The 23,929-nt window shown below is 53.0% G+C and overlaps 6 protein-coding genes across 6 annotated transcripts; 3 read left to right on the top strand and 3 right to left on the bottom strand.

The window, feature by feature from the left end:
* Positions 1-3,246: 3,246 nt before the first annotated feature.
* On the bottom strand, positions 3,247-5,985 carry PSV08DRAFT_410165 (carbamoyl-phosphate synthase L chain, ATP binding domain-containing protein; the record flags this gene model as incomplete). The annotated part of the gene is made up of 4 exons (XM_066093848.1): positions 3,247-5,038; positions 5,086-5,183; positions 5,232-5,430; positions 5,624-5,985. 4 exons carry the CDS (start codon positions 5,983-5,985, stop codon positions 3,337-3,339), a joined length of 2,361 nt encoding a protein of 786 aa, XP_065949007.1. The 3' UTR covers positions 3,247-3,336.
* A 27-nt stretch (positions 5,986-6,012) lies between these two features.
* On the top strand, positions 6,013-7,457 carry PSV08DRAFT_391538 (uncharacterized protein). Its single transcript, XM_014223134.2, has one exon. It carries the CDS (start codon positions 6,043-6,045, stop codon positions 7,240-7,242), a length of 1,200 nt encoding a protein of 399 aa, XP_014078609.2. The 5' UTR covers positions 6,013-6,042; the 3' UTR covers positions 7,243-7,457.
* A 301-nt stretch (positions 7,458-7,758) lies between these two features.
* PSV08DRAFT_224462 (uncharacterized protein) lies at positions 7,759-12,776 on the bottom strand (the record flags this gene model as incomplete). Its single annotated transcript, XM_014223133.2, has 2 exons — positions 7,759-11,545; positions 11,663-12,776. The coding sequence occupies 2 exons, from the start codon at positions 12,774-12,776 to the stop codon at positions 7,851-7,853; spliced, it is 4,809 nt and encodes a 1,602-aa protein (XP_014078608.1). The 3' UTR covers positions 7,759-7,850.
* A 1,021-nt stretch (positions 12,777-13,797) lies between these two features.
* On the top strand, positions 13,798-17,981 carry PSV08DRAFT_352171 (uncharacterized protein; the record flags this gene model as incomplete). Its single annotated transcript, XM_014223132.1, has 2 exons — positions 13,798-15,339; positions 15,399-17,981. 2 exons carry the CDS (start codon positions 13,798-13,800, stop codon positions 17,979-17,981), a joined length of 4,125 nt encoding a protein of 1,374 aa, XP_014078607.1.
* Positions 17,982-18,606: 625 nt separating this feature from the next.
* PSV08DRAFT_391522 (uncharacterized protein) lies at positions 18,607-21,117 on the bottom strand (the record flags this gene model as incomplete). The annotated part of the gene is made up of 2 exons (XM_014223131.2): positions 18,607-20,703; positions 20,909-21,117. The coding sequence occupies 2 exons, from the start codon at positions 21,115-21,117 to the stop codon at positions 18,957-18,959; spliced, it is 1,956 nt and encodes a 651-aa protein (XP_014078606.2). The 3' UTR covers positions 18,607-18,956.
* A 616-nt stretch (positions 21,118-21,733) lies between these two features.
* PSV08DRAFT_224456 (major facilitator superfamily domain-containing protein) lies at positions 21,734-23,456 on the top strand (the record flags this gene model as incomplete). The annotated part of the gene is made up of 3 exons (XM_014223130.1): positions 21,734-22,458; positions 22,510-22,743; positions 22,794-23,456. The coding sequence occupies 3 exons, from the start codon at positions 21,734-21,736 to the stop codon at positions 23,386-23,388; spliced, it is 1,554 nt and encodes a 517-aa protein (XP_014078605.1). The 3' UTR covers positions 23,389-23,456.
* Between the last annotated feature and the right edge of the window lie 473 nt (positions 23,457-23,929).

The following is a 23,929-nucleotide window of genomic DNA, read 5'->3' as shown; positions in this document are numbered from 1 at the left end:
CTGTTAGGCTTCGAGGAACGTTGCTCCGTCTGCTCGATTCTCTTACACTTCAGGTGCCGAAACAAGATTATCATTAGAGCATTCGTGTCCATTTCTCAATGTACCCAGAGACCCTTCCATCTCCCCCCGTCTCGAGTACCCACAAAAACTAAACAGTCTCAATAGCATGATGTCTTTTGGGTATGCAACGGTTCAACTATAATTTACGATCGACCCTTATTGCCGGGTATACCGGTACGTGATCATTACCCAAAGCTGATTGTTTTTTACCCTTTCTTTTCGCTTCCGCTCCCACCTGATATCCTTTGCTATCGGCCCAGCCAAATGTACGCGTCACAACCCCCGCTCAAGTCAGCCCAGCCCGATTACGCGGAACTGAGTTTTACCAAGAAGATCAGCAAATCTGATGTTGTCATTCGGCCCTGCCGCGCAGTTCCGACGAGAGAGCCCTTGCGTCTGGACCCACTGTAAGATGTTAAGGATAGAACAGAGATAGAGAGAGAGAAAGAGAACGCGAAGGAAAAAACAAGTGAAGCGAATGACACGCAAGTGTGCGGGGAAAGGACGACATGACTTGGGCAATTTATGCGTATCTATTGGCTGGTATTTGTAGCAGCATGTTCCTGGTCAATGGGATAGCCCACCCAGCCAGCCAGGCGTCTAGGGGGGCCATAAACAAGGCATATTCGGCAGTCTTTTGTGGGGCACCCAACGACATCGACCCTCTCTTTTTTTCAACCCATCAGTCAGTTCTGTTTGTCTGACGCAAGCAAGTCCAAAAGTAAGTAATCAAAGCGAACGTGCAAGCAATCAAGGAATCTTATTGTCATCTACGCCCGTTGAACAAGCTTCTCGGGGGCCATAGTAAGCAAATTTTGGCAGGTAAATCTAAGTTTCCTGCAGCCATTCATCTTCCTTTCCCACTTTGTTGGGAATTGAATCTCGTCAGAGGGTTCTCGCTCCGTCGTGTCGAGCATGGGTGAGAGTGGGGAGAGGGAGGCTGGGGGGGGGGTGGAAGGGAACGAGCGCGGCCTGTCTCGGGCCTGTTTCTGGTCTCCCCCCTGCCCTGTCAATGTCAATACCGGCAAGTGTGGGAATGGGCTTTTGCTTCCTTCCAACCCCTAGTGCCCATCATCAGCAAGGCCTAAGGCCCAAGACCCAAGGTCCGGCTGGGCTATTGACCATGGACATGGGGGGTAGTGGATGGGGAGGGGGGAGGGGGAAGGGGGGCATTATGGCACGATTTGACAGCTGATATCCACCGTGTCATCGGGCCTTATACCCCCCCGCCTTGAACGAGATAAACCTCGCTGACTTTCCCAGGCCATGTGCCGATCTTACAGCCTGGGTCTCAATGGCTCAAAGATCATGGACAGCGAGTTTAGGTTCGTATTGGCTAGGCTTTAGCCTGTCCACCCCCCTCCCCTTTGTCCGGAGATTTACCCTATGCAGTAAGGGGGGCGAAGGAAGGATGCATGCATGCCTACTACATACGAACAATACTGCATTTTGAACCCAAACACTTTTGTTGGCAAATTAGTTCTCCGGTCTCGTTGAGAAATAGTAAGAATACTCGAATACTCGACTCTGGCCCCCTCCAACATCTCTATCTCATCACTCCTTACACACTAAATAGGGAACTTCGAAACCCAGGCTACTTGGCCTTGTAGCCGCCCAACAGATAGTCATACATATGTAAATCAATCTAGGACTGCAGAAATACATGCACATGCAATGTCTGTCTAACTATCTACCCTGTCGATCAATAGAAAAAAAGTCTGAAACTTGCGTGTGTAAACTCTCCATCATCACAATACTTACATCCATCCACTCTTAGTAATGTATATGCAACTGAGCAACTTCTCCACCCTCAGCACAACCCTATTTTAATACACAGTCACACAGTCACACACACACACACACGTAATGAGTGGTATAGTATTTCATCAACCAAATCACCCAGCATAAAACAAACTTCACCCTCCCCGGTATAAACCCCCAATACGATTCATTGCCCCATAACCATCCTACGTTCTTCACATCCCCCCCCCCCCCCCCCCCCATTTCCAAAACTAAAGACTACTCACCCGTACCCCCCGTTCCCAACCTAGCAAGCCTCCCTCCCGCCCTTCCCATCCTAACTCCAACCCAAAACCCCAAAATCATACCTTCCTTCCTCCGCTACTATCAACCCGAACCCCCCCCCCCCGTTCCCGCACAACCTTATATCCATTTCCCCCCTTTTTTTTCTTTCATTCTCTCAACCTTCCAGGGGTCAGGTCGGGTCGCCGGGGGGGGGGGGGGGGGGTGGGGTGAGGTAAGGTAGCTGGGATGATTATGTGAACAGGTTTAATCCTTGTTCTTTTTCCTGATGCTCATGGCTCGGGGAAGCCGAAGCTCTTTTTGGGGGCTTACGGTGTTGCGGTTTTTGGGTTGACTGGCTGGGAAAAAAGGGGGTGGTGGTGTGGGTTGTATGGGAGAGACAGACAGAGAGGGAGGGAGGGAGGGTGGTGGTGGGAAGGATTGAAAGGTCTAGTTTTATGGATGGTTTGTGGCTAGGTGGGTGTTGTTTTGAGTGGATTTTTCTTCTTCTTCTAGGTAGATGTTTGGGGGGGGGGGGCTTGTAGTTGGTTTAGATACTACGGACATAGCAAGAAGAGATTTAAAATGTTTCTGTGTTGACAAGAACTGATTTTATATGATTTTTTTTGTAAGGGTTCTTTCTGGTGCTTCATGGTGAGTGTCTAGTCACTGGCTTAGGTGTTCAGTCTGCATGTTTTGTGCTAAGATTTGAAGATAGATAAAATTGTGTGATTCTCTGTCCTTTGGTGGGGAAATCGTGTTCTACGAGTGATTTTGTATTTGCAGGATCAGATGTAGAAATCTGCATGATAGCATTTTCATGACTTTTCTAACGATAGTGAATTGTGATCAGATTCATATAAGAAAAAATATTTAGGTAAAACTGAATTCATAGATAACATAGGGTTGGGTAATATCAATGTGGTTATAAGTATGTTGTGGTCGTTGTGTTCCTCTGTATTATCACATATTTATTTGACATAACTATTTTGTCTTTGAAAAAAAAAATCCCATCAAAACACGGAACGCAAAAGTAGCAACGAAGGTAAGTTTTTCAAGACTCATAGATTTAGCTTACTGGTTCTACTAAAAAACAGACAGTGATCCCATTCTTGTACGTAGCCGAATGCATCACAGCATGCGCCCCTCACAATTCATCTCATCATAGACAACTCATAAAATTCATACATGGAGATACATAACATCGCTTTTTTGATCAACCCAAGAAAATCCCAACACCACATAAATTTACAATTACGCCTCCTTCTCCGCCTCGGGCTCTTCAAACTCCACCAGTGCAGTGCCCGCCTTACACAAATCGCCCTTACCATGTACGATCCTCTTTACAATGCCATGACTCGGACTCCTAATTACAGTTTCCATCTTCATACTCTCAATTACGACAAGTGCTTGATCCTTCTTGACCTCCTGACCTTCCTCAACCTCGACACGGAGAACCTTGCAGGGCATAGGGGCAAGAACGCTGTTGGCGACGTCCTTGACGCCGAGAGCCTTCTTGGTCCACTCAGGCATGGCGAGTCGGAGGCGGTGTTGGCGGCCGAGGTGGAAGAGGGTGATGCGGTCTTCGTCACGGACAAAGGTTGTGGCGAGACGGGTATGTGGGTAGAAAGAGGTTATTGTGTTGGTTGAAGGAGAAAAGGTAGATGTGACGTTGTTGTATGTTTTGTCGCCCACGGTAATGTCAAATTGTTGGGGACTTGTCTGGCGGATGGTAACTTTGGTTGTTTTGGCTTCGCCTTTGCCGTCGGCGGGTATCTCGATGAGGTTGAAGTCGCGCTGTTGGTAGGCGCTGCTGAAGCCGAAGCCAACAGCTGTCACTGGCGGTCCCGTCCATACGTCTCCTTTTGACGCAGAGATTTGCTGAAGAGCGAGACCCAGTGCGGCTTGACCGTAGACTTCTGGCGCTGGAGGCTCAGGGGTAAAGAGCTCACTGTGATGCTTCTGGATGTACCCCGTCTCTACGTCACCGGCGACAAAGTCTGGAGACACACACATACGCTTGATAAATTCGATGTTTGTGACAGGACCAGCAACTTCGTACTCCTCGAGTGCGGCTCGCAGTTTTTGGATTGCTGCTTCACGCGTAGGGCCTTGGACGATGAGTTTGGCAATCATAGGATCGTAGTGCGAAGATACTTCATCACCAGCGATGAATCCAGAGTCGATACGCACAGTAGAGCTAGGTTGAGGTGTCTTAAGATGAAGCAAAAGTCCAGAGTCGGGGATGAAGTTCATGTCTGGATTCTCGGCGTATATGCGCGCTTCGATGGCATGTCCTCTCTCCTTGATTCTTTGCTCGATTTGTTGCTGGGTAAGGGGTAGTTTTCCGCCCTCAGCAACAATGAGTTGCCATCTTACAAGATCTTCACCAGTAACCATTTCAGTAACAGGGTGCTCGACCTGCAGCCTGGTGTTCATCTCCATGAAGAAGAATTCACCGGTGTCGTTGTCGAAGATGAACTCGACAGTTCCTGCTCCTTCGTAGCCCACGGCAAGAGCAGCCTGTCTAGCTTTCTCCCAGATATCTTGTCTGACAGCCTCATCCAAGTGAGGGGCTGGAGATTCCTCAAGAATCTTCTGGTGTCGGCGTTGGATACTGCAGTCTCTCTCGCCCAATGCGACGCAATTTCCATGCTTGTCGGCAAAGACCTGGATTTCAATGTGGCGAGGCGTGGTGATGTACTTCTCGACCAACATGACTTCATCTCCAAAGGAATTGCGCGCTTCTGACTTTGCAGAGGCTAGTTGATCAAGGAACTCGGACTCGTCCTTGACGATGCGCATGCCCTTGCCGCCTCCACCTTTAACAGCCTTGAGGAGCACAGGATAACCGATGCTTGCTGCTTGTTCCTTGAGGTACTCTGGATCTTGGTTGGAACCATGGTATCCAGGAATACAGGGGACGCCGGCTTTGGTCATGATGTCTTTGGACTCACTTGTGCATATTAGCTAGCATGGCTATGTTGAATGGTCAGCACGCACCTCTTGCTTCCCATGGACTCGATTGCTTTCCATGGGGGACCGATGAAGGTCAAGCCCGCATCTGTGCATTTTCTCGCAAAAGTCGGGTTCTCGCTCAACTATGGTGCCATTAGTGTCATGCCATGTCGGTGTCTGGAGGGACGTACGAAGCCGTAACCTGGATGTATGCCCTGGCAGCCCTGCTCCTTTGCAATCTGTATTATGCGGTCGCCATCGAGATATGCAGAGGGATCGCCGAGATTGACGGCATAGGGCGAGCTGAGGGCATGCTGTGAGCGGGCATCGGGGTCTGTGTATAGGGTTGTGGTCCGGATGCCATATTCTGATGCTGTGCGGCCGACTCGTCTAAGACCATGTCAGATGCGATGCTTGGTCGTCCCCAGCATGCGGCTTACAATGCAATTTCTCCACGATTTGCTATGAGGACAGAGGTAAGCGACTTGGGTGTGGGCGCAGCGGTGGAATTGCAGCGGATGCCATTGGGAGCAAGCAGCTGGCGCGAGAGGTGAGTAGACTTGCGAAAGGCACGCATGGTCACGAATGCAGTCTATGGAGCAGAGGAGGTGGACAGATTGATTGACTGCTTGACTGCTTGATTGACTGGACAGCTACAAAAAAGTAAAGCACATGCGGTGCTGAGCGATGGATGTGTGCGAGGAGCCTCGGTGTCGTGTTAAGCCGCGTGGAGCCGGGCGACGTCAAGACGCGGGGAAGAGGCACGCGCGAACAGGAGCGGGCAGTCGCACTCCACGCCAGCAACTCAATAGGGAAGGAGCGTGGGTGATGTGGGACGGCGCCAGCCAGCTCACTGTTGCTTGTTGCCCGTCGCGCTTTCCTCGAGAATGCGCCACTCATGGTCCCCGTGCGCCTGAATGCGTCGTCTGCACGCGCCCGCGTCATAGCCTCCACTTGCTCCGACTGCACCCTCGACAAGAACACGCCTCATCTCTAGCCACCATGAGCGACTACGAAGACGAATACGACGACTACGATGCCGAGTTCTTCTACGTCGAAGATGAGTACATGGCAGCCGACGACCTCGCAGAGCACGCCGTAGCCTCGCCTCCACCGGCCACATGCGGCGACGAAGACATGGAAGAGGACTGGGACCGCTTCGATTACTTCAACGATCTTGAGTACGCCTCCGACGGCTACGATGATACTACTTTCCAGCCCCTCGACGTCAAGGGTGTGAAGGCGGGCTCTAAGAGGAAACGGCCAGTCCGCCGTCCAGCCAGGAAGAGTCAGGCCGACATCAACACAAATACGGGCGCGGAACCTGCTGCGCCAACTCACTCGCCCATTGTCTGGCGCTCTCAGGCAGACCGCGGCGTGAAGCCTAAAGCGCTTGAGGACAACGCGCAGCCATATGCCCTGTTCAAGAACTGGCGCGAGAGGCTTGCCAACATACCAGAATGGGCAAAGGGGTCGCCGCCAACCTCACCAGGCGCACCATCAGTTTCATCAGAAAAAGGAAAGGGGAAAATGGCGTTTGTTACAGAGCCCGCGTCACCGCCTTACGATGAGGACGAAGAAGAGGACCACGAAGAGGCAACAAGTGAACAAGGACAAGGCATCTCTCAAGAGGCTCTTCTGGCAGCCTTGCAGCGTCAACTCGCCGCTGCCGGTGGTCCATTGAGTGGCATGGATCCCCAACAGCTGCTCGAGTTCGCCATGCGCATGGCCGTAGACCAGGATGCCGGCGACGACATTGCAGGCGAGATGGCCGACGCGATGCTCGAAGGCTCAGACGAAGAAGACGACGGCGACGCCGAGGAAAAGCTTCTCGCCTGGGTAGCCCAACAACGCAACGGCAACAAGGAAGCCACAGAAGCCGAATCCGTACCCACCGATGTACCCCCCTCCACCAAACGACCCCCCACACCCCCTCCCTCAACCGCCACTCGCAGCGTCTCCGCATCCCAAACAGACACCACCCCCTCCGCCCCCACTCCCACCAGCCAATCCACGGATTCAAAAATCCCAAAGCCCTCCCGCAAACGCAAAGCCGACGACGAGCCCCTCACCACAGATGATTCTACCAAACCACCAAAGAAACGTGCCACGAGATCTTTTGATGCGCCCACCGCCGCTAGTCAGGCTAAAGCTGCCACGGCGAAACCTGCTACAAGATCGAGGACGGCTCGGCGAACTTGAGAATTTGGCGCGTGTTATGGAATATGGAGGAAGAAGAAAACAATAAAAATAAAAAAGAAGAGAGCTTATGGTATGGTATATATGAAATGCTCGGTTGTGGACGGGGAGGCTACGTGTAATGAGCCAGGAATTGATTATTATCATTCCCTTTTTTTGTATTATTAGTTTTTTTTCCCTTCCTGTTGGTTTCTGGGGATAATGATGCGCTGTTTTTTTTCTGAGCGGCCTTCACGTTAACGATTGGGGGGGCAATTGAACGGACCTTTCTTTTCTGGAGGAGGAGAGGGAAGGGCGCGGCGCTATATCTAATTAGTTATACCCTCCCCCCCCGGTTATGCCTCACTGTGCTTAGAAATATGATAGCCAGTGAATTGGCAACTTTTTGTTGCGTACGAAAAATATCCAGGTTGATGACCGTAAGCATGAGGTGTGAACAGAATGTGATAGTGCAAAAAATAACAATCATCTAAATTAACTCCAACAAAAACAAAACCACGCCACCTCAAGAATCATATGTTGTACAATGCGAGAGTGGTATTAAGAATGCTACCAAAAAAAGAGATCATGTTAAAACTATAATTCCCCACCTCCATCCTCCATCTACATTCTCACGCTCCCACCACCGCCTCTTCACCACTCCTTGCATTATCCCGCACCCCCTGAACGGGCGCCCTCCTCTCGCCAAAATTATGCAACCGCTCTCCGATAAGATAAACCTCATCGCGGACAACCAGCCTCCAGCGAACAAGCAACCTCACAACGGCCGACGAAGCCCACATGAGCACGATACTAAGGCCCACAGCAGGGAAACTAAAGCGCCAAACCTGATTTTTCGTCGCCTCACTCGCCCCACGGTACAGTACTCTTGTCGCGAAGAACGCCAGACTAGATGGTATAGCGATAGCAACGAGGAAGATGGCGAGAACAGGGAAAACAAAGCACCTAGTCGCAATTCTCGCGTTAGGATATAGATACCCGTCACGCACGACGGCGGCAAAAGCGCGGGCAGGACGGGAATTGCGATTTGAGAAGATGAGTCTGGCGGCGAGACGCGAGTACAAGAACCCGAGGGTCCAGTCTTGAATGAGGTGGACTACGTGAGGTTCTTTGGGACCGAGGTAGGCGTGGAGGGGCATGAGGAAGTAGAGTTCGAGGATGACGGCGAATAAAAAGGGGATGGCGAAGATGATGCTGGCCCAGACGTATGAGAAGCGGAGGGCACGACCACCCACACGCGCTGTAGTAGCTGCGACAGTGTGCAAGGTAGACATGGGGTCTGGGAGACGTCTGTTGAGGGAAGAAATGAATTTGGTAGCGTGATATCCCGAGTAGGCGATGCTGGCAATGGTGTAGACTCCGAGGGAGAAGGCATGGATGTCGTTCATTTCAACAGTTGGGGGGAGGAAGAGTGAGAAGAGATAGCGGCCGAAGAGGAGAGGTAGGATGGTGACGCTGACTCCCGACAGACCCATGAAGATCCAGATTGTGACTACGAAGCAGAAGATGCGCAGGCGGAACCATGGTGGTATGAAAACCATGGATACAAGATCAGAGTTGTGCACACCTCCTTCGTTCTGGCCATCCTTGCGCACATTGTTTCGGTCCACTTCGACAAAGACAGGCTGGCCCTTAGGAATGCGGGCTTGATCTGAAGATGGAGCACGAACATATCTGCCGTCCTCGCCTTCCTGCTCCGGAACCTTGTCGCCGAAGAGGAAGTTTGAAAGGCGGAGGAAACCGGCGCACTTCTGGAAACACCACTTGTAGATGGCGTGTAGGCCCTCGCTAGGCTTGTAAAACTTGACAATAACTGGCGTGAGGAAGTTGTAAAAGAGGAGGTCAAGCGGGAATTCTAGCGATGGTGCTTCGGTTGTCCAATGAATTGGCAGAACATTGGAAGTTGCCCGGCTCAGAGTCCAAACCACTCCTCCAAGACAAACAATGACCAGTGCGCCGTAGACCAAAGCACTGAAGGCAATCTTGCGAAGCTGAGTCGTGACACTGCGCTCTAGAACGTCACGGACCGGGTGGAATGTAGGATCATCTGGATCGCGGATGAAGTACAGGACACCCTTGCGCATAATCTTACGGCACATGGAGACGAAGAGTGCAAAGTGGAACATGTAGCAAGTGCCAATGAACCAATGCACAAACCCAGATGTCCATGGACTTTCTCTAGCAAATTGCCACCGTGTGTACAGCGTAGCATTCTTGAAAAGAGGGAGCATGGCAAGGTCGAGGAGCAGGCCGCAGTACAGTGGGAATACCAACATCTCGATGCTGATGATCAAGATTACCTTGAGCACACCACCGGCTTGTTGTAGAATGTCGGAAATGATGCGTTCGATTTTCTGTCCTTGCTGTGATGAGCTAAAGGGAGTACCGCGCTTGAGGTACACGCCACCAGCCAAGGCGAAGAACCCATAGCCAGCAAGAATGGCAATCAGGCGATCGCTGGCTGTCCAGTAGTCCATTGCGGTATACGCGGAAGTCGTGTTCGGAGTCGAATCCAGATCAAGGGTAATCTTGTATGATTTGGAAGCCCATAGCCATGACAACAAGGCGCCGCCTCGTCCATATGCAGATGTAAAGGTGTTTGTGACGAGAGATGGCAAGTATCCGGCAACCCTCAACACAAGCTTGGGTAGCGAGTCTGCTGAAATCTCTTCAATGATTGCGTTTGCGAAATGACTGGTCTCGTTGAGCGCGAACGAAGTCGTATTTTGCAGGCTTCGCAAAGAAGCATGGGCATTTACTGAGAGTCGGAAGGAGTCGGGTCCAGGCGACAGAGGCGACTCCATGAACATTTTGCTGATACGAACCATGGAGCTCTCTGCAAGAGAATAGGCAGGCGCTGATATTGTGCGAAGTGGGCCCTCGACCGCTTCTGAAAGTTTGCCCCAGGAAAAGAGCTTGACCAGACCAGATATGGCAGCAGAGCTCCAATATGTTGCGCCAGCCACGACAAATAGAGTGACATCAACAATCAAGTCTGTGATGGTGGCGACTACTTGTAGAGGCAGCTTGATGAAGAGCGAGACAGGACTTCCCATGAAGAGAATGACAACCTTGCCCCAAAGGTAAGGGAGCCAAACTGCACAGGCCAGTGTTGCAGAAATCAGCACTGCGCTGAACAAGGCGTTCTGGAAAAGACCAACCAAGGGTCCTTGCATCCCAATGAGTTCAAGTATGCCCTCCAAGTCCTCTGCATCTTCAATCGCTTCCTGGTCATTGACATCGATACCAGCCTGCGCAGCGGCAGCAGCTACCTCAGCATCCTGTGCAGGGGCATTGCCATGGTCTCGCGCCTCGTTGCCCATGAATGGGACAAACGGCGCCTCATCTGCCAAGTCACGAACAATGTGCTCCTCATTACCCCCCTCATCAGCTGTCTGAGCTGCAGGCGCCACATCTCCAAACATCCAGTCTAATACGCGGTTTACCGGGTTTCCTGGGGCTTGAGGGTCTGCGGGCTGGAGAGGGTTTACAGGTGCAGGGGTCTCGTCTTCATGTTCCTCGTCCTCCTCAGCTTCTGTTTCTTCGTCTGCGGTCAAGTTGTGCGCGGGGTGGCTGGCATCAAACTCTACTTCAATCGTGGTATTCACCGTCACCCCGTTGTCCGAATCAGCGGTAGTGCTTTCAGACGACGAAGCGGATTCATGTGATGTGTCTTCATTCGATGCTTCTTCGTCACCATAGTCAACAGCTTTGGCTTTCCCCTTGTCGTGTGTGTGCCCTCTTTCCAGCGCTTGGTCAGAGTCACCCCCCACAACATCAGGAACCTGTTGCCAGCTTCCGCTACTATGGTCACTATGCTGCTCGTGATCTGATACACTCCCACGCTCTTGAACTGGTTGCCGGCCTCCAGTGCCATTTTCCCAAGAACTGGGTACCTCATTCGCATCACCAGTGGCCGGTTGCGACGCTTGTGGCAGATTCTCGAACGACCAAGTGTTGGCCTCTTCTAGGCTGCGACGAATCTCTGTAGCAATGAACGAGCGGTCGCGTGCTGGCATATTTGGCCTTGACCAGGATGCAGACGAATCAGAATCTGCTGCATCTGGTGTGGAGCTCGAGGGCAGAGGAAGTGAGGAAGTGCGTGCGGGAAAGGTTGAGCTACTGGCTTCTTCTTCTTCAGCATCATCTTCAGCCTGATTGGCAGACTCTCCAGCACTCATCGCTTGGCGAAGAGACTCTTGAAGATTTTGAGCAGTCGCATCATCCTGGTTGAAGATATCGGCAAGGCCGTTGGCCGATTCCGATTGCAAGATTGCTCGAACGTCATCTGACAAACCTTCGCGTACTAATCTTCGGACCAAGTCATCACGCTCCCTGCGGAGCGAAGAAGGCCGACGCACCCGGCGTATTGTGGGATCTGGGGCGTCATGCTCTTCGGCTTGAGCGTCGTTGTCAGGGAAACCTGGCTCGTCTTCATCATGGTCATGCAGCTCGTGAGCGTCTTGAGCGACCTCGGCATGCAGAGCGTCTAGAGCATCGTCCAGCTCATCTTCATCAACCGCGACGTCCTCAACATGGGCATCGTCGTCAAAGATTGCGCCCTGTTGTGCAGCAGCATTATCGCCAAGGGCAACCATGTTGATTACCGGTTGCTGCTGGACAACCCATTCTCGAATGAGAAATACCAAGATGAACGCAACCACTACAAGCAAAGTGATGATTTGACCTTCAATTACATCGATGATAAAGCGGTTGGCTGATTGGGATTGGAACCAATTGAAGAAAGGTACGTCGGAGAGTAACGAAGGGCTACGGACACCGAGAGGACTTGACGTAATATTCGATGCCGTAATATTCTTGTCAGAGACGGACAGGAGGCTTGATTGGTCACTTTGGGGCAGCTGAAGGAACGGATACGGAGCGCCAATAAAGAGGCGTTCGGCAAACCTCCAGAGCTTGGACTGGGGAGTGGTTTGGTTGTTGGGTGTGAGGGACACGGATGCTAGGGAGCTGGCATTGTTCGTGGTCTTGGCATTTTCAACTGCAGCCCGGATCGTGCTTAGTTCACTGGGGGAGAATCGGCGCATGTCCGGTGTCTCGGTCGTGTCTATGAACATTTCTCGCGACCAGCCGCCATCGCCGACCCAGAAGAGGCTGCGCCAGACTACGCGCATGCACCAGGGAAGCAGAAACAGCCACACGGTGCCCACGAGGAGACCGCGACACCAGGTGACAAACATGTTAAAGACATGGAGGGTGGCGCGGTGGATGAAGACGGTCGTAGGTATGCGGTTGGGCATGTTTGGGTGGTATAACTTGGTGAAGCGAAAGGACGTCTTGCACAGCTCGCAGTGCTTCTTCTGCGTGTGCGAGAGCCACTCCATCAGACACTCCTGGTGGACATATCGTATGCTGCCGCTGCATTTGCAGGGAAAGAAGAGAGGCTCTTCGGCAGTGCCTTCTCCACGGCAAATGCGGCAGGTATCGGCTTCGTCTCTGTCGAATGTTCGTGTGTCGGGCGAGTCGGGGGCATCGTCGAACGGCCCCGCATTCAGAGGCGCGGCATCGGTGGCCATTGTTGGGTGGTATTAAAGGTGTATACAGGGTATAGGAGGGCGAAGTGAAGTCGTCGGGGCAGTGCGCTTTCAGGCAGGAGCCGCAGAGTGAGGTATCTCAAGTAGTCATCGGGACTAGAGTGACGGGGAATAGTTTCTGGGTGCGTCGCGTGCCGGTACGCGGTGGAACAGCAGGGCTCGGCTCGGCTTGTGGAAGCAAGCAGAGCACGGCGAGAAATATACAGACGGACAGGAAAGGGAGTGGCGTATGAAGGGGGTATGATAGGGGTGGGTGAGGGGAGGCGCCAGAATGGTGAAGGCGGCGGCAGAGGACACCGGGCGGAAGTGGTGGTGATGTCGCCGCCGGACCCTTGGGAGCAGTCTTGGCACAGAACCCCCCGGCCACCACAACGGCTATGTAAGGACGCTACCTTAGTGCCTGGTGGGATACTCTAGCATTCTCATGCTGCACACACTACGTACATTTCTGACAAACAAGCATGGCGTCTTGTTCGGGCCGGCCCCTAAAAGTAGCCATGCTGTGACGAAATATCGGCTGCTGGCACACGCACGCGGCCCATTTTCTCGGTGCACGACGAGCGTGGGCGTTACAGAGCTCGCAGAAGGAACAGCAGCAGGGGCAACCTGAGGCACTCGCACCCGCAGCTCCATCCCTGCCGTCGCGACACAGATGCGTATACATAGCGACCCGTGTTCGCTGTCGTCCTGTCACGTATCACAAGAATACCCGCTGCCACAATCAGCCCGCATGTCCAAATCCTGATCTTGTTCTCTTTCTCTTCCTGCGCCCGCACGTGCAAATTACATCACTGCTGCAGCTCGGTTGTGCTGCACCCCCAACGCTAAACAGACAGGTTCCGTTGAGAGCGGCCATCAGCTCCATTCTTCTTCTATCCACAATCCACCAAGCTGCACATTTCTGCTCCGTTTGGTGAGCAGCCTGACTCGCCTCCGCTGCTGTAAATTGGCTGATTCGCATTGCCCAGAAGCCGCTCCGCTCCATCGTCGACTACACGCGACCATGGCCGCCCAGGCCAACGGAAGGGCAAAAAAGTCCAAAACCTCGCCAAATGGCAGTGCCAATGGCTCCACCGGCGCATCTACCAATGCAAAGGCGAAGAACAGTGCAGACCAGGCCCGCTCAGCCCGCTCAAGAAAGCCCCGGCGGACGCTGATGGGAGCCTTCACGAGCATGACAGCACGCTTGACAACGTGGTACCTCATCATCACCTTGCTGTTCCGCTGCCCCAAGTCCATCACCCAGCTGCATGACGACTCTCCCCGCGTGTGCAAGCCATATCTCCAAACTCGCGACTTCGCCGCGCCCTATCTCGACCCCTACTACGAGACCTATGTCGTCCCCCAGCTCGACAAGGTCAAGCCCTACACGACGCCCGCCATCACCTTTGCACAGGAGCAATACGCAACACACGGTGCACACAGGGTCGAGCTTGCAAGGAAGTATGCAGAGGCTCAATATGAAAAGTCCATTCGTCCTCAGCTGCAGAGCGCTCAGGAACAGGCCTGGGCACAGTATGACGTCCACCTGGGTCCCCACGTCAAGAAGGCGACCGACGCCATTGCCCCCCACTACAACGACCTCAAAGTCAGCTCGGAGGAAATCTACCACCATACCCTCTTCCCCGCCTATGAGCGTTCTCTTCCATACCTCAAGCAGGGACATGCCTATGGCCACCACGTCCTCGTTAATATCGTCTGGCCCCACCTTCGCACTGCCCAGGAAACTGCCTGGACTTTCATCCAGCGCAGTGTCTGGCCCCAAATCCGCATCTTATACGGAGACAATGTTGAGCCCCAGCTAGTCCGCATCTCCGAGCGACTAGGCCGCTACAAAGACCAGCAAAAGATGGAGTCTGCCATGTCTGCTGCTGATTCGCAGACGGCTACCTCTGTGGAATCCAGGAAGCGTGCCCCCACTACGGCCAGCTCTTCCGCTTCTGCTGCCTCTCCCGGCTCCACCGAAGAGTCTGGCTGGGGTGTCCTTGACGACTTCTTTGGCAGTGAATCTGCAAGTACAGCCTCAAACGAACTTGAACCAAGATCTTCAGCCAATGCAGACCCTTCTGCGCCTAAGCTCACCAAGGCTGAGCTGCAGGAGAAGCTTAACAACGATCTCCGCCAGTGGCAGGATAAGTTCACCGCTGCCGCAGACAAGGGTGCCGAAGATCTCGAAGTGCGTGTAGAGGAAATTACAAACCACAAGATTAACGATGCTGTTAACGGCCAGGGCAAGGCTCTGCTCATCAAACTCGAGGAGACTGCTGATGCTACCATTGCCAAGCTCAAGAGCTACATCAAAAAAACTGTTGCCTCTCTTCCTGAAGACGCTTCAGAAGCCGACCTAGAGGCTGCATACGATGATTGCAGTAAAAAGACCCGGGAATTCGGCCTTGCGGTCAAGCAACGCGCCCAAGATATCCGTGACTGGAAGGTGTCGTACGACCAGGAGACCGACAATCTAGTGAAAGCTGCAGTAAGGAGTACTGTCGAGGTTCTAGAAAAGATCCATAGCCTTGGCCTTCAAGAGGTTGGCATGCGATGGGTATGCTGCGGCCCTAAGAAGTTAACTCCCTGACAAACTCCGCTAACAAAGCATCGTAGGCATGGACTGATGGCGTCACATACAAGGACTGGCAAAACTATCAAAAGTTGAAGAACACGCTCATTGAATGGCAGGATGAAGTTGAGGCTGTTGGGTCAAGACATGACGGCCTTCGTGCTGCTCACATGGAAGCTAAGAAGCTCGAGGACAAGGCCATGAAAATCGCATCGGACATGGTCGCGGAGTTGGTTCGCCTAAAGGACGTTTCCAAGTCAAAGATTTGGGCCGGCGATGCCAGTGATGATTTCTCCAACAAAATCTTTGCACCTCGCATCCGAAATGCTGCTCAACAGGTCATGGAGAATGTTGAAATGGCATCAAGTCACGTTTCTGAAGCTATTCAAGGCAGCTCCACCCCACTCAGCGAGAGCATCGCCTCGTCCGCTGCAGAAATGTACTCGGATGCATCCTCTCAAATATCTGAGGCTATCCAGGGCAGCTCAACGCCGCTTGCGGAAAGCGTTGCATCCTCTGTCAAGGAAGCAGCATCCGGGGCATCATCCCAAGCTGCTGAAGCCGTTGAAGCAGCCTCGACTGCACTTGCTGAGAATGTAATAGCCCCTGTGGAGGATGCAGCGGCACAAGCATCCTCTGGAGTCTCTGAGGCCATCTACGGTACACCATCATCCGAAAGCGTGCTGTCTCAGGCCTCTTCTGTAGCCTCACAGGTAGTCGAGGAGGTTTCTGCAAAGGCTTCTGAAGCCTATGAGGCGCCAAAGAAAGTGTTTGGGGGTGCCAATGCCCAGATCCTTGCTGAGGCCAAGCAAGTCGTATTTGATCAGCCTCTTGACGACGATGATGAAGATGACTCATATTCTGAAAAGGTGCAGGAAGTATTGGCGGACACGGGAGACCGAGCTGCTCAGTTGAGTCGTGCGGTCAGCGAAGCGCTTCTGGGACCATCAAAGACGCAAGGTAGCATCGAATCAGCCTCGTCAATTGCAAGCGAACAATACGCCAAGGCACTCGCCGCTGCTTCAAGCGTGCTATATGGAACTGAAAAGCCCGCTGTTGAGAAAGCTACTAGCGTCGCTGCCGACAAGTATGCACAGGCTGTCACCGCAGCATCATACGCTATCTTTGGCACGCCAGCTCCTACTGCTGTCATTCAGACAATTCATATCGAGGCGAGCTCACGCTACAACGATGCTGTTAGCGCTGCGAGCAAACAGTTTGAAAATGCTAAGGCTCAATTGTCCATGCTGGTTTCGGGCAAGCCGCAGCCTGCACATCAAACAATGCTCTCATACATCGAGAAAGCCTATTCCGACTCTGTTGCAGCAGCGAGTGAGCGTTTGTCAAACGCTGTGCAGTATACTCAGTCCGTAAAGAACTACGCAGTGGGCCCACAACAGGGGTACTTTGAGTCAGTTTCCTCCATTGCTGCGTCCCGACTCTCGGAAGGTCTGAGTCAGGCATCCGCCCAATTCCTTCCCCAATCGACTGGTGTTGCTGATGGTGCTCGACGACAGTACTACGAGGCTATCGGCCTTGCGCACGCTCGGTACTCTGAATTCGTCGACGCCGCTTCAAGTGCTGTCAACGGCCCCCGACAGGGCACTGTGGAGTCTCTGGCTTCAGTTGCTTCGGCCTCTGCTGCTTCTGCTGCTTCCTACATCTCCGATTCAGCGGAGTCAGCCGCCTCGCAAATAAGCTCAAGTGTCATCGGTTCGGAGGCACCCTGGACAGAGTCTGTTGCATCGCAAGCCAGCAAGAACTGGGACGCTCTGATTTCACAAGCAAGCAACCAAGTCTACGGTCAACCTACGCCCTGGGCACAGTCTGTTTACTCCCAAGCCGGTGCATATGGCGCACAGGCTACTGAAGCTGCTGCTAAGCAGTACGCTGATGTTCAGGCTTTGATTTCCGAGCTTGTAGTTGGCAAGGAGCCCGATTTCACGGAAAGCGTCATGAGCCGTTTTGCTTCCGCATACTCTACAGGTCTGCCCGCCGCTATCGCGTCTGCCCAATCGTACGCTGGCGATAGCTACGATGCGGTGACTGACGCAGCCGCCGACGCATACGCCTCTGCTACTTCTGTTGTTGGCGCAATCTTTACACCTCCAGCTGTTATCGAGGACGTACTGAGTCAGGCCAGCGCTTCTTTAGATCTGGCTGTCGAAAGCGCGTCTATTGCTCTGTATGGAACGCCCAAGGGTGCCGCTGAACAAGCCAGCGAATCTGTGGCTAGCGTATACTCATCTATTCAATCCCAAGTCAGCGCCAAGGTCTATGGAACCCAGGCAGCTCAAGACAGCTTCTCAGCGGCCGCACTCTCTGCGCAAGCGGCTATTAGCGAGGCCATTTTTGGTACCCCTACCGCAGGTGACTATGTAGCCTCGGTCACTAGCGGTGCTGGTGAAGTATACAGCTCACTGTCCTCTGCCGCCAGTTCAGTAGTGTATGGCCCCGAGCAAGGAGCCATGGAGAGCGCCAACCGTCGCATTTCCGACGCCGTTGCTGCTGCCAACAGCCGTATTTCAGAGATGTACGCAGCCGCCTCTGCAAGTGCCGAGGACGCAGCCAGCAGTCTATCCAGCGCGGCTACAAAAGCTACAAAAGCCGCAAAGGATGAGTTGTGAGGTGTTACCTTGGCATGGCAGCCTGGCAGTAGCCCGACAAGATCGAAGTTTACACAGTGTGTATGGAACGAATGCAGAAATGAAGAAGTGTGTTGTATGAGGAGAGATTTCCTTTTTTGTTTTTGTTTTTGCGGGGCTCTAAGCACCTTCGAGGGTAGTGGTAAAGCGCTCACACGTTACCTACTACACTTTTGCTATGACACGACACGAATTGTACCATCTATATCTATCCAACCCCCGCCACCTTTTTTTCTTCCCTAAATTGTTCCTACATGGACAAATGGCCTGCAAGTAAGGAAGAGAGAAAGAAAGGTTCAGTTGATCTGGGTCTATTAGGGAGTTAGCTTGGGAAACTTGGTAGTAATGCTTAAATTATGTAACCTATGCAAGAACGCCCCGGTTTACGAAGTAGTCTAGTCATATTTGCTTTTTCTCTCTCTTTCTTTTGTTGGGTTTCCAATCGAGTGAGGGGAGGGAGGGGAATAGAATGAAATATACCCTTTGTTGCTGTTTCCATTTACAAAGACTTGATTCGTTTAGGAACATGTTGAAGAAAAAGAAAGCAATTAAAACACATTTGCACGAGAATTAACTTTTATGTGTTGTTGTTTCAATCTGATTCATTTCACTGTTTATTGGATTGACTACATACAAATACACGTGCTATATGCCAAACGTGCTCAGTACTTCATATTTCGTTGATTCGCATTTGGACACATCCCAATCGTACCGACATTAAACGGAGGGGTATTTTTCCACCAAACATTCACCGTACCTTCTTCTTTTCTCTCTCTCTCTCTCGAAAAGAAAAACAAACATTCCTTAAAAAAACAAATCGATCAATCGTAAGACGAGGTTAACGGAAAAGAAAAAAGTCGCTTCATGCCAAAACGCCAAAAAAAAACACCTATGCATGTTCCTCTCTCTCTCACTCTCCAGCTGACTTGAGACAGTGAGAATTGTTGAGGAAGCTTTTTAATCACTATCACTCAAACTATCCCTTCGGCCTACAGCCCTCACACCACCACGGCGATAGCCATCCATGACATCCCTGCCGCCCCTCTCACGGCGATTTGTCGGCACACCGACCTGCGAGACGCTCTCCATGGGGTGCACACTACCGGCCTGGCTCAGACCGGGGATGTGGCACGGATAGCTCATGTGGCCGTGTGCATCTCCGTTGGTAGTGGTGAAGATATCCGAGGGAGGAGGCGCAGGCCGCGAGGAGCGGTGCTGTTTCCTTGAGGACTCGGAGGGAGGGCGGGAGCGGGAGCCCGAGGGGCGGGGGCGAGAGGAGGAGGATGGGCGGGCGGAACGCGAGGAGCGGTCGCCGCGGTCTGTGGAGGGGCGAGCGGAGCGGGAGCGGGGGGCGTGCTTGTTAGGGTCTGTGTAGAGGGAGGGATCGGCGTTGGGGCGGTAGTCGGAGTAGTAGCTTGACTCTGTGACTTCGGTGGGGGCGGTGCGCGAGGTTTTGGCAGGGGCTTTGGTAGGGGCTTTGGCAGAGGGAGAGTCGGGGTCGTTGGTGTTGACGCCTGTATAGACGGTTTCAGTGTCGTCGCCGGTGGTGAAGGAGTAGGCTGCTGAGGGAGGTGCACGGCGGGGACCGTTGGGGCCCTTACTGGTTCGGGTGGGAGCGCGGGTTGGGGTGGTGTCAACGACAGAAGGAGCGGTGTACTCGGTGTAGGCGCGTGTGTACTCGGATTCAGCTGGGTGGTACTCGATCATGGGGCGGCTGACTTCGGCCATCTCGGGGGCTTCAGAGGGGGTACCGTTCTTCCTGGATCGCTTCTGCTCGTCCTTGAGGCGTTTGGCTTCGGCTTTCTGTTCTTCCTTGCGGGCTTTGGCTTCGGCGGCTTCCTTCTTTGCGGCTTCCTTTTCAGCGGCCTTGGCCTTGCGCATGCGTTCCTTTGCTCGTTGCTCCTTGGCCTTGGCCTCCTTCTTGGGATCCTTTGGTTCTTTTGCTTCTTTCTTGACGAGGGGCACGTTGCTGGAGACTTGGGAGCCGCCAACTTCAGAAGGTTGAGAGCCAGAGTAGTCGGTGTATTTGCCATCGCCGACACGATTCAGACCACCAACACGGGCAGCCTTCTCCTCGCGGTACTGACGGAGCTCGGGGTCACTGTAGTCATTGGTGTGATTGCGGCGGTGCTTCTTGTGCTTGCGTCCGTCACCGCCACGAAGGCCGGCCTCGCCCTTTTCAGCGTCGGGGTAGGTGCTTGAAGTGACGGTAGTTCCAGACTCATCCGTGTAACCAAGATCGCTCTGAGCACCAAAGTAGCTGCCACCGTGAACAACACTGCCACCGCCGAGCCTGGTGCTCTTGGTGGCGTTGGAGAGAGTCTTGCCGTCGGGTCCCTTGCGTCGCAGCACTGTCGATTTGTAGTCTTCCCAGTCACCCTCACGCCATTTGAAGCCGCCATTCTTGGCCCAGAAGAAGAACCAAATGGCCATAAAGGCCATTCCAATGCCAATGAGAGCGAACAGGGCCTGGAAGCCAGGACCAGCGAGATCGAGCGGTGGCTTTGCTCCAGCCGAAGCAAGTTGCGTGTAGGGGTCGTCACGCTTGGCCAGAGACTTTGCTTGCTGCAAAGCATTCACAGCCATGGGAGAGAGCGCATCGGCAGCAATCTCTGGATGGGGCGCCATGATGGGCGAGCCGGTAGTGTTTGTGTTCTCACCGATACAAGATGGGTTGTGTCGGACTTGAAAACAGCGAGGGCAACTAGCAACAAAATAGTCAGGCTGATGTTCTAGCAGAAAATAAGGATGGGTAAGTTTGTGTGGTTGGGGGGTTTAGGAGAGGAGCAGTCCTCGCCAGGGACTTTTGGTTTGGCTGGAGAGGTCAGTAGTCGAGTGGCTGGAGCAAATGCAGGTGGTTAGGAGGAGGCTGGGGAAGCGAGCCGACGTCACGCCTCACCCAAACAAACCGTTGATGCAGCAACAGCACGTTCCCTGCCACACCATTGCCACGCGGCAACCAGTAATTGATGAGAATGAGATGAGAACGCCTAGACTGCAGTATATCCAGGTACCATCCCGATGCACTGCGCCAATCATGGTTGCAGCTGATGCAGCGGTCGGCTTCGTCGTTGTCACTGGCGACCGCTCTTTCGCAGCAGGTACCACGGCGGCCCATGACACCCTGCAGTACTGCAAGGCCCGTCGCGGCAGCCTTACATCTTCCTATGCCCAACGTTTTTTTATTTTTGCTACCATGGATTTGCTCCATACATCTCATATCAACGGGTGCAAAGCCCTGCAGAAGGAGTGCAAGGTCTTGGTGTATCTCACTGTGGCTTGACCTCCACCTGAATGAAGCCAGTGGCCATGCGCAATGCTATCCTCACGTTGACATACTATGTATTCCGTCATCTGTCAGTCTGAGAATATCATTCTACTCTTCTGGCCTTAAGAGTGGATTTTTTTTTTCACTCGCCTGGAAATGTAGATTCTGGATTTTGACATCTTTCAGGGCGTAGGGCGTGCGACTAGTCATCTAACAGCTTGGTTCGCAGTCCAAGTTGGAATGTGCTCGAACATCAGCCTTCTATGATAAACATCACTCTTCTTGAAATTTATGTGCTTTTGGACAAGGAAAATAACCTGTCAATTCTTCCAAGGCAGTTTCAGAAATGGCTACACAAACGGAGGAGTACACGACAGAAGTCTTTGAACTTCACCAACGGCCCAAGCCCGCATCGATTCCATATACACCAGGAACATCAAGAGAAACTTCATCCATCAACCATGGCATGTTCGATACCGAATCGTCTCTATCATCTCCGGAATCCACCCCCAAACCGACAGCCCTACGCACCTTTCTCACCATCTTCACACCATCTTTCGTAGGATTCATGGCAAGTTTCACCAACGGCATCATCACCGTCGGTCTCCCAATCATAGCGCGCTCAATCTCTCTCGAAAGATCTCTATACCTATGGCCTTCATCTGTCTACGGACTGACGTCGGGCGCTGCCTTGCTCACCGCAGGCTCCATTGCTGACACTGTTGGTGCGAGGCCCGTTGAGCTCACTGGCATCGCACTCCTCGGTATTCTTACTTTATTATGCGGATTTGCGCAATCGGGCGCTCAGCTCGTTGTTTTCCGTGCTCTTCAAGGTATTGCGCTGGCGATGCATCTGCCTGCTTCTGTTGCTATCGTAACGGGAGCTGTGCCGTCTGGAAGAGCGAGGAATCTGGGGTTTGCGTGTCTGGGGTTTAGCCAACCGCTTGGCTTCGCTGTTGGTCTCGTGCTTAGTGGTGTTATGATTGAAAGAGCAGGATGGAGGTCGGGCTTCTATGTGGCTGGAGGATGTACTCTAGCCATTGCTGTTGCTGCTCTGTGGACACTGCCCAAACTACCGTCTCAGAACAACGACGGTGTAGTCGCTCTAACAAAGAAGGTGGGCAAGGAGATAGACTGGGTGGGTGCCATTATTTCCAGTGGTGGTTTGGCTATTCTTGCCTATGTTCTAGCGTAAGTCACAGCACTGGTTATCCACCCCTACCTTCTGCTCACAACACGTAGTATCATCAGTGCAGACCTCTCAAGCATCCGTTCAGCCTCGACAGCCTCCCTCCTCGCCATCAGCATCCTCCTCCTCGCTGCCTTCCCGCTATGGATGCACTACCGCGAACGCACTGGAAATCCAGCTCTCGTCCCCAACAAACTCTGGAAGAACCTCCCCTTTACCAGCACGTGCATCATGGTCGCCCTATCCTACGGTGTAATGAACTCCCTCGAGCTCTTCTCTAGCCTCTAGTACGTCGCATTATAACCGCTATCAATACAATCGCTAACTACAGCACTAGCTTCCAAGAAATCAAACACGCCTCCACACTAACAACCTCACTCTACCTCCTCCCCAACCTCGCCACCGGCGTCCTCATCAACATCCTCGTAGGCTTCTTCATCCACCGCGTCCCCGCCCGCTGGCTGGTCGCCGGCTCAGCTCTCATCTGCGCCTTATCGCCTCTCCTCATGGCCCTCGTACCGCCAACCTGGAGCTACTGGCAACTTGCCTTTTGGGCACAGATCTTCGCGCCGTTTAGTGCAGACGTGTTATTCACCGTTGGGCTAGTCATTGTTAGTGATAATTTTCCGGAAAAGACGCAGGCGCTGGCAGGCGCGGTTTTCAACACCGTGGCGCAGTTTGGTATGAGTTTGGGCATGGGGAGTTGTCAGGTTGTGGCGCTGGGGGTGCAGGGTCCTGCTAGTGGCAGTACTGGCGAGGGACATGCAAGTGGACATGGTGGGGGGAGTGCATTTGAGGATAAGGATGAGGGTGCGGTACTGAAGGGGTATAGGGCGAGTTATTGGCTCATGTTTGGGTATATGGTGGTGTGCATGGGGATTGCGGTTGTGGGGTTGAGGAAGGCGGGTAAGGTTGGGCTGAAGAAGGAGTGAAAGGACTAGATGTTTTGCCCTTGTGTATTCTGCTACCATGTCGTATGTAATACTAGCATCTACCTCGCACGCAGCACTTTCAGCACCTTCTCAGCCCACATCCTGACACCGATCCGTACTCCACAGCTACACCCGGTCCCTCCATCGCCAAAGGGGAAGGTCGCATGCCGCCTCACCGATCGCGTCACCGGTACCATTCCATCTTCCACAGCATACTTATGGGCCCACACGTACAGTATCCCCGCAAGTCATTCGCACATCGCAGGCGTAGCCTACATGTTGCGCGTTACCCAATGTGGCAGTTGGCTGGTCTGCCAAGGCGCAAATCCCCTGCAGATCACCATCTAGGCACATAAGGCTTGAGCTGGACCACCCAGGCTTATCTCGCAGCAAGCAACGATATTAACTACCTGCCCGCCATGTCGACCCAATACCTACACAGAATATGGCAGACCAGCTTCCCAAGCAAGGTTGCTGCCCCGGCCAGCGGCCAAGGCCAGTCGGGCAGGTGTGAGGGAATGGTAGGCTGTCCAAGGCCCAA

Source organism: Bipolaris maydis, assembly GCF_028858645.1.
Source record: "Bipolaris maydis strain C4 unplaced genomic scaffold PSV08scaffold_8, whole genome shotgun sequence".
NCBI lineage: Eukaryota > Fungi > Ascomycota > Dothideomycetes > Pleosporales > Pleosporaceae > Bipolaris > Bipolaris maydis.
Note: the sequence above shows the minus strand (reverse complement) of the source record. Positions and strands in the feature narration are given on the sequence as shown.

What these genes read in the sequence shown, in the direction of transcription:
- PSV08DRAFT_391538 (XM_014223134.2), top strand. Translation starts at nt 6,043, where the DNA reads ATGAGCGACTACGAAGACGAATACGACGACTACGATGCCGAGTTCTTC.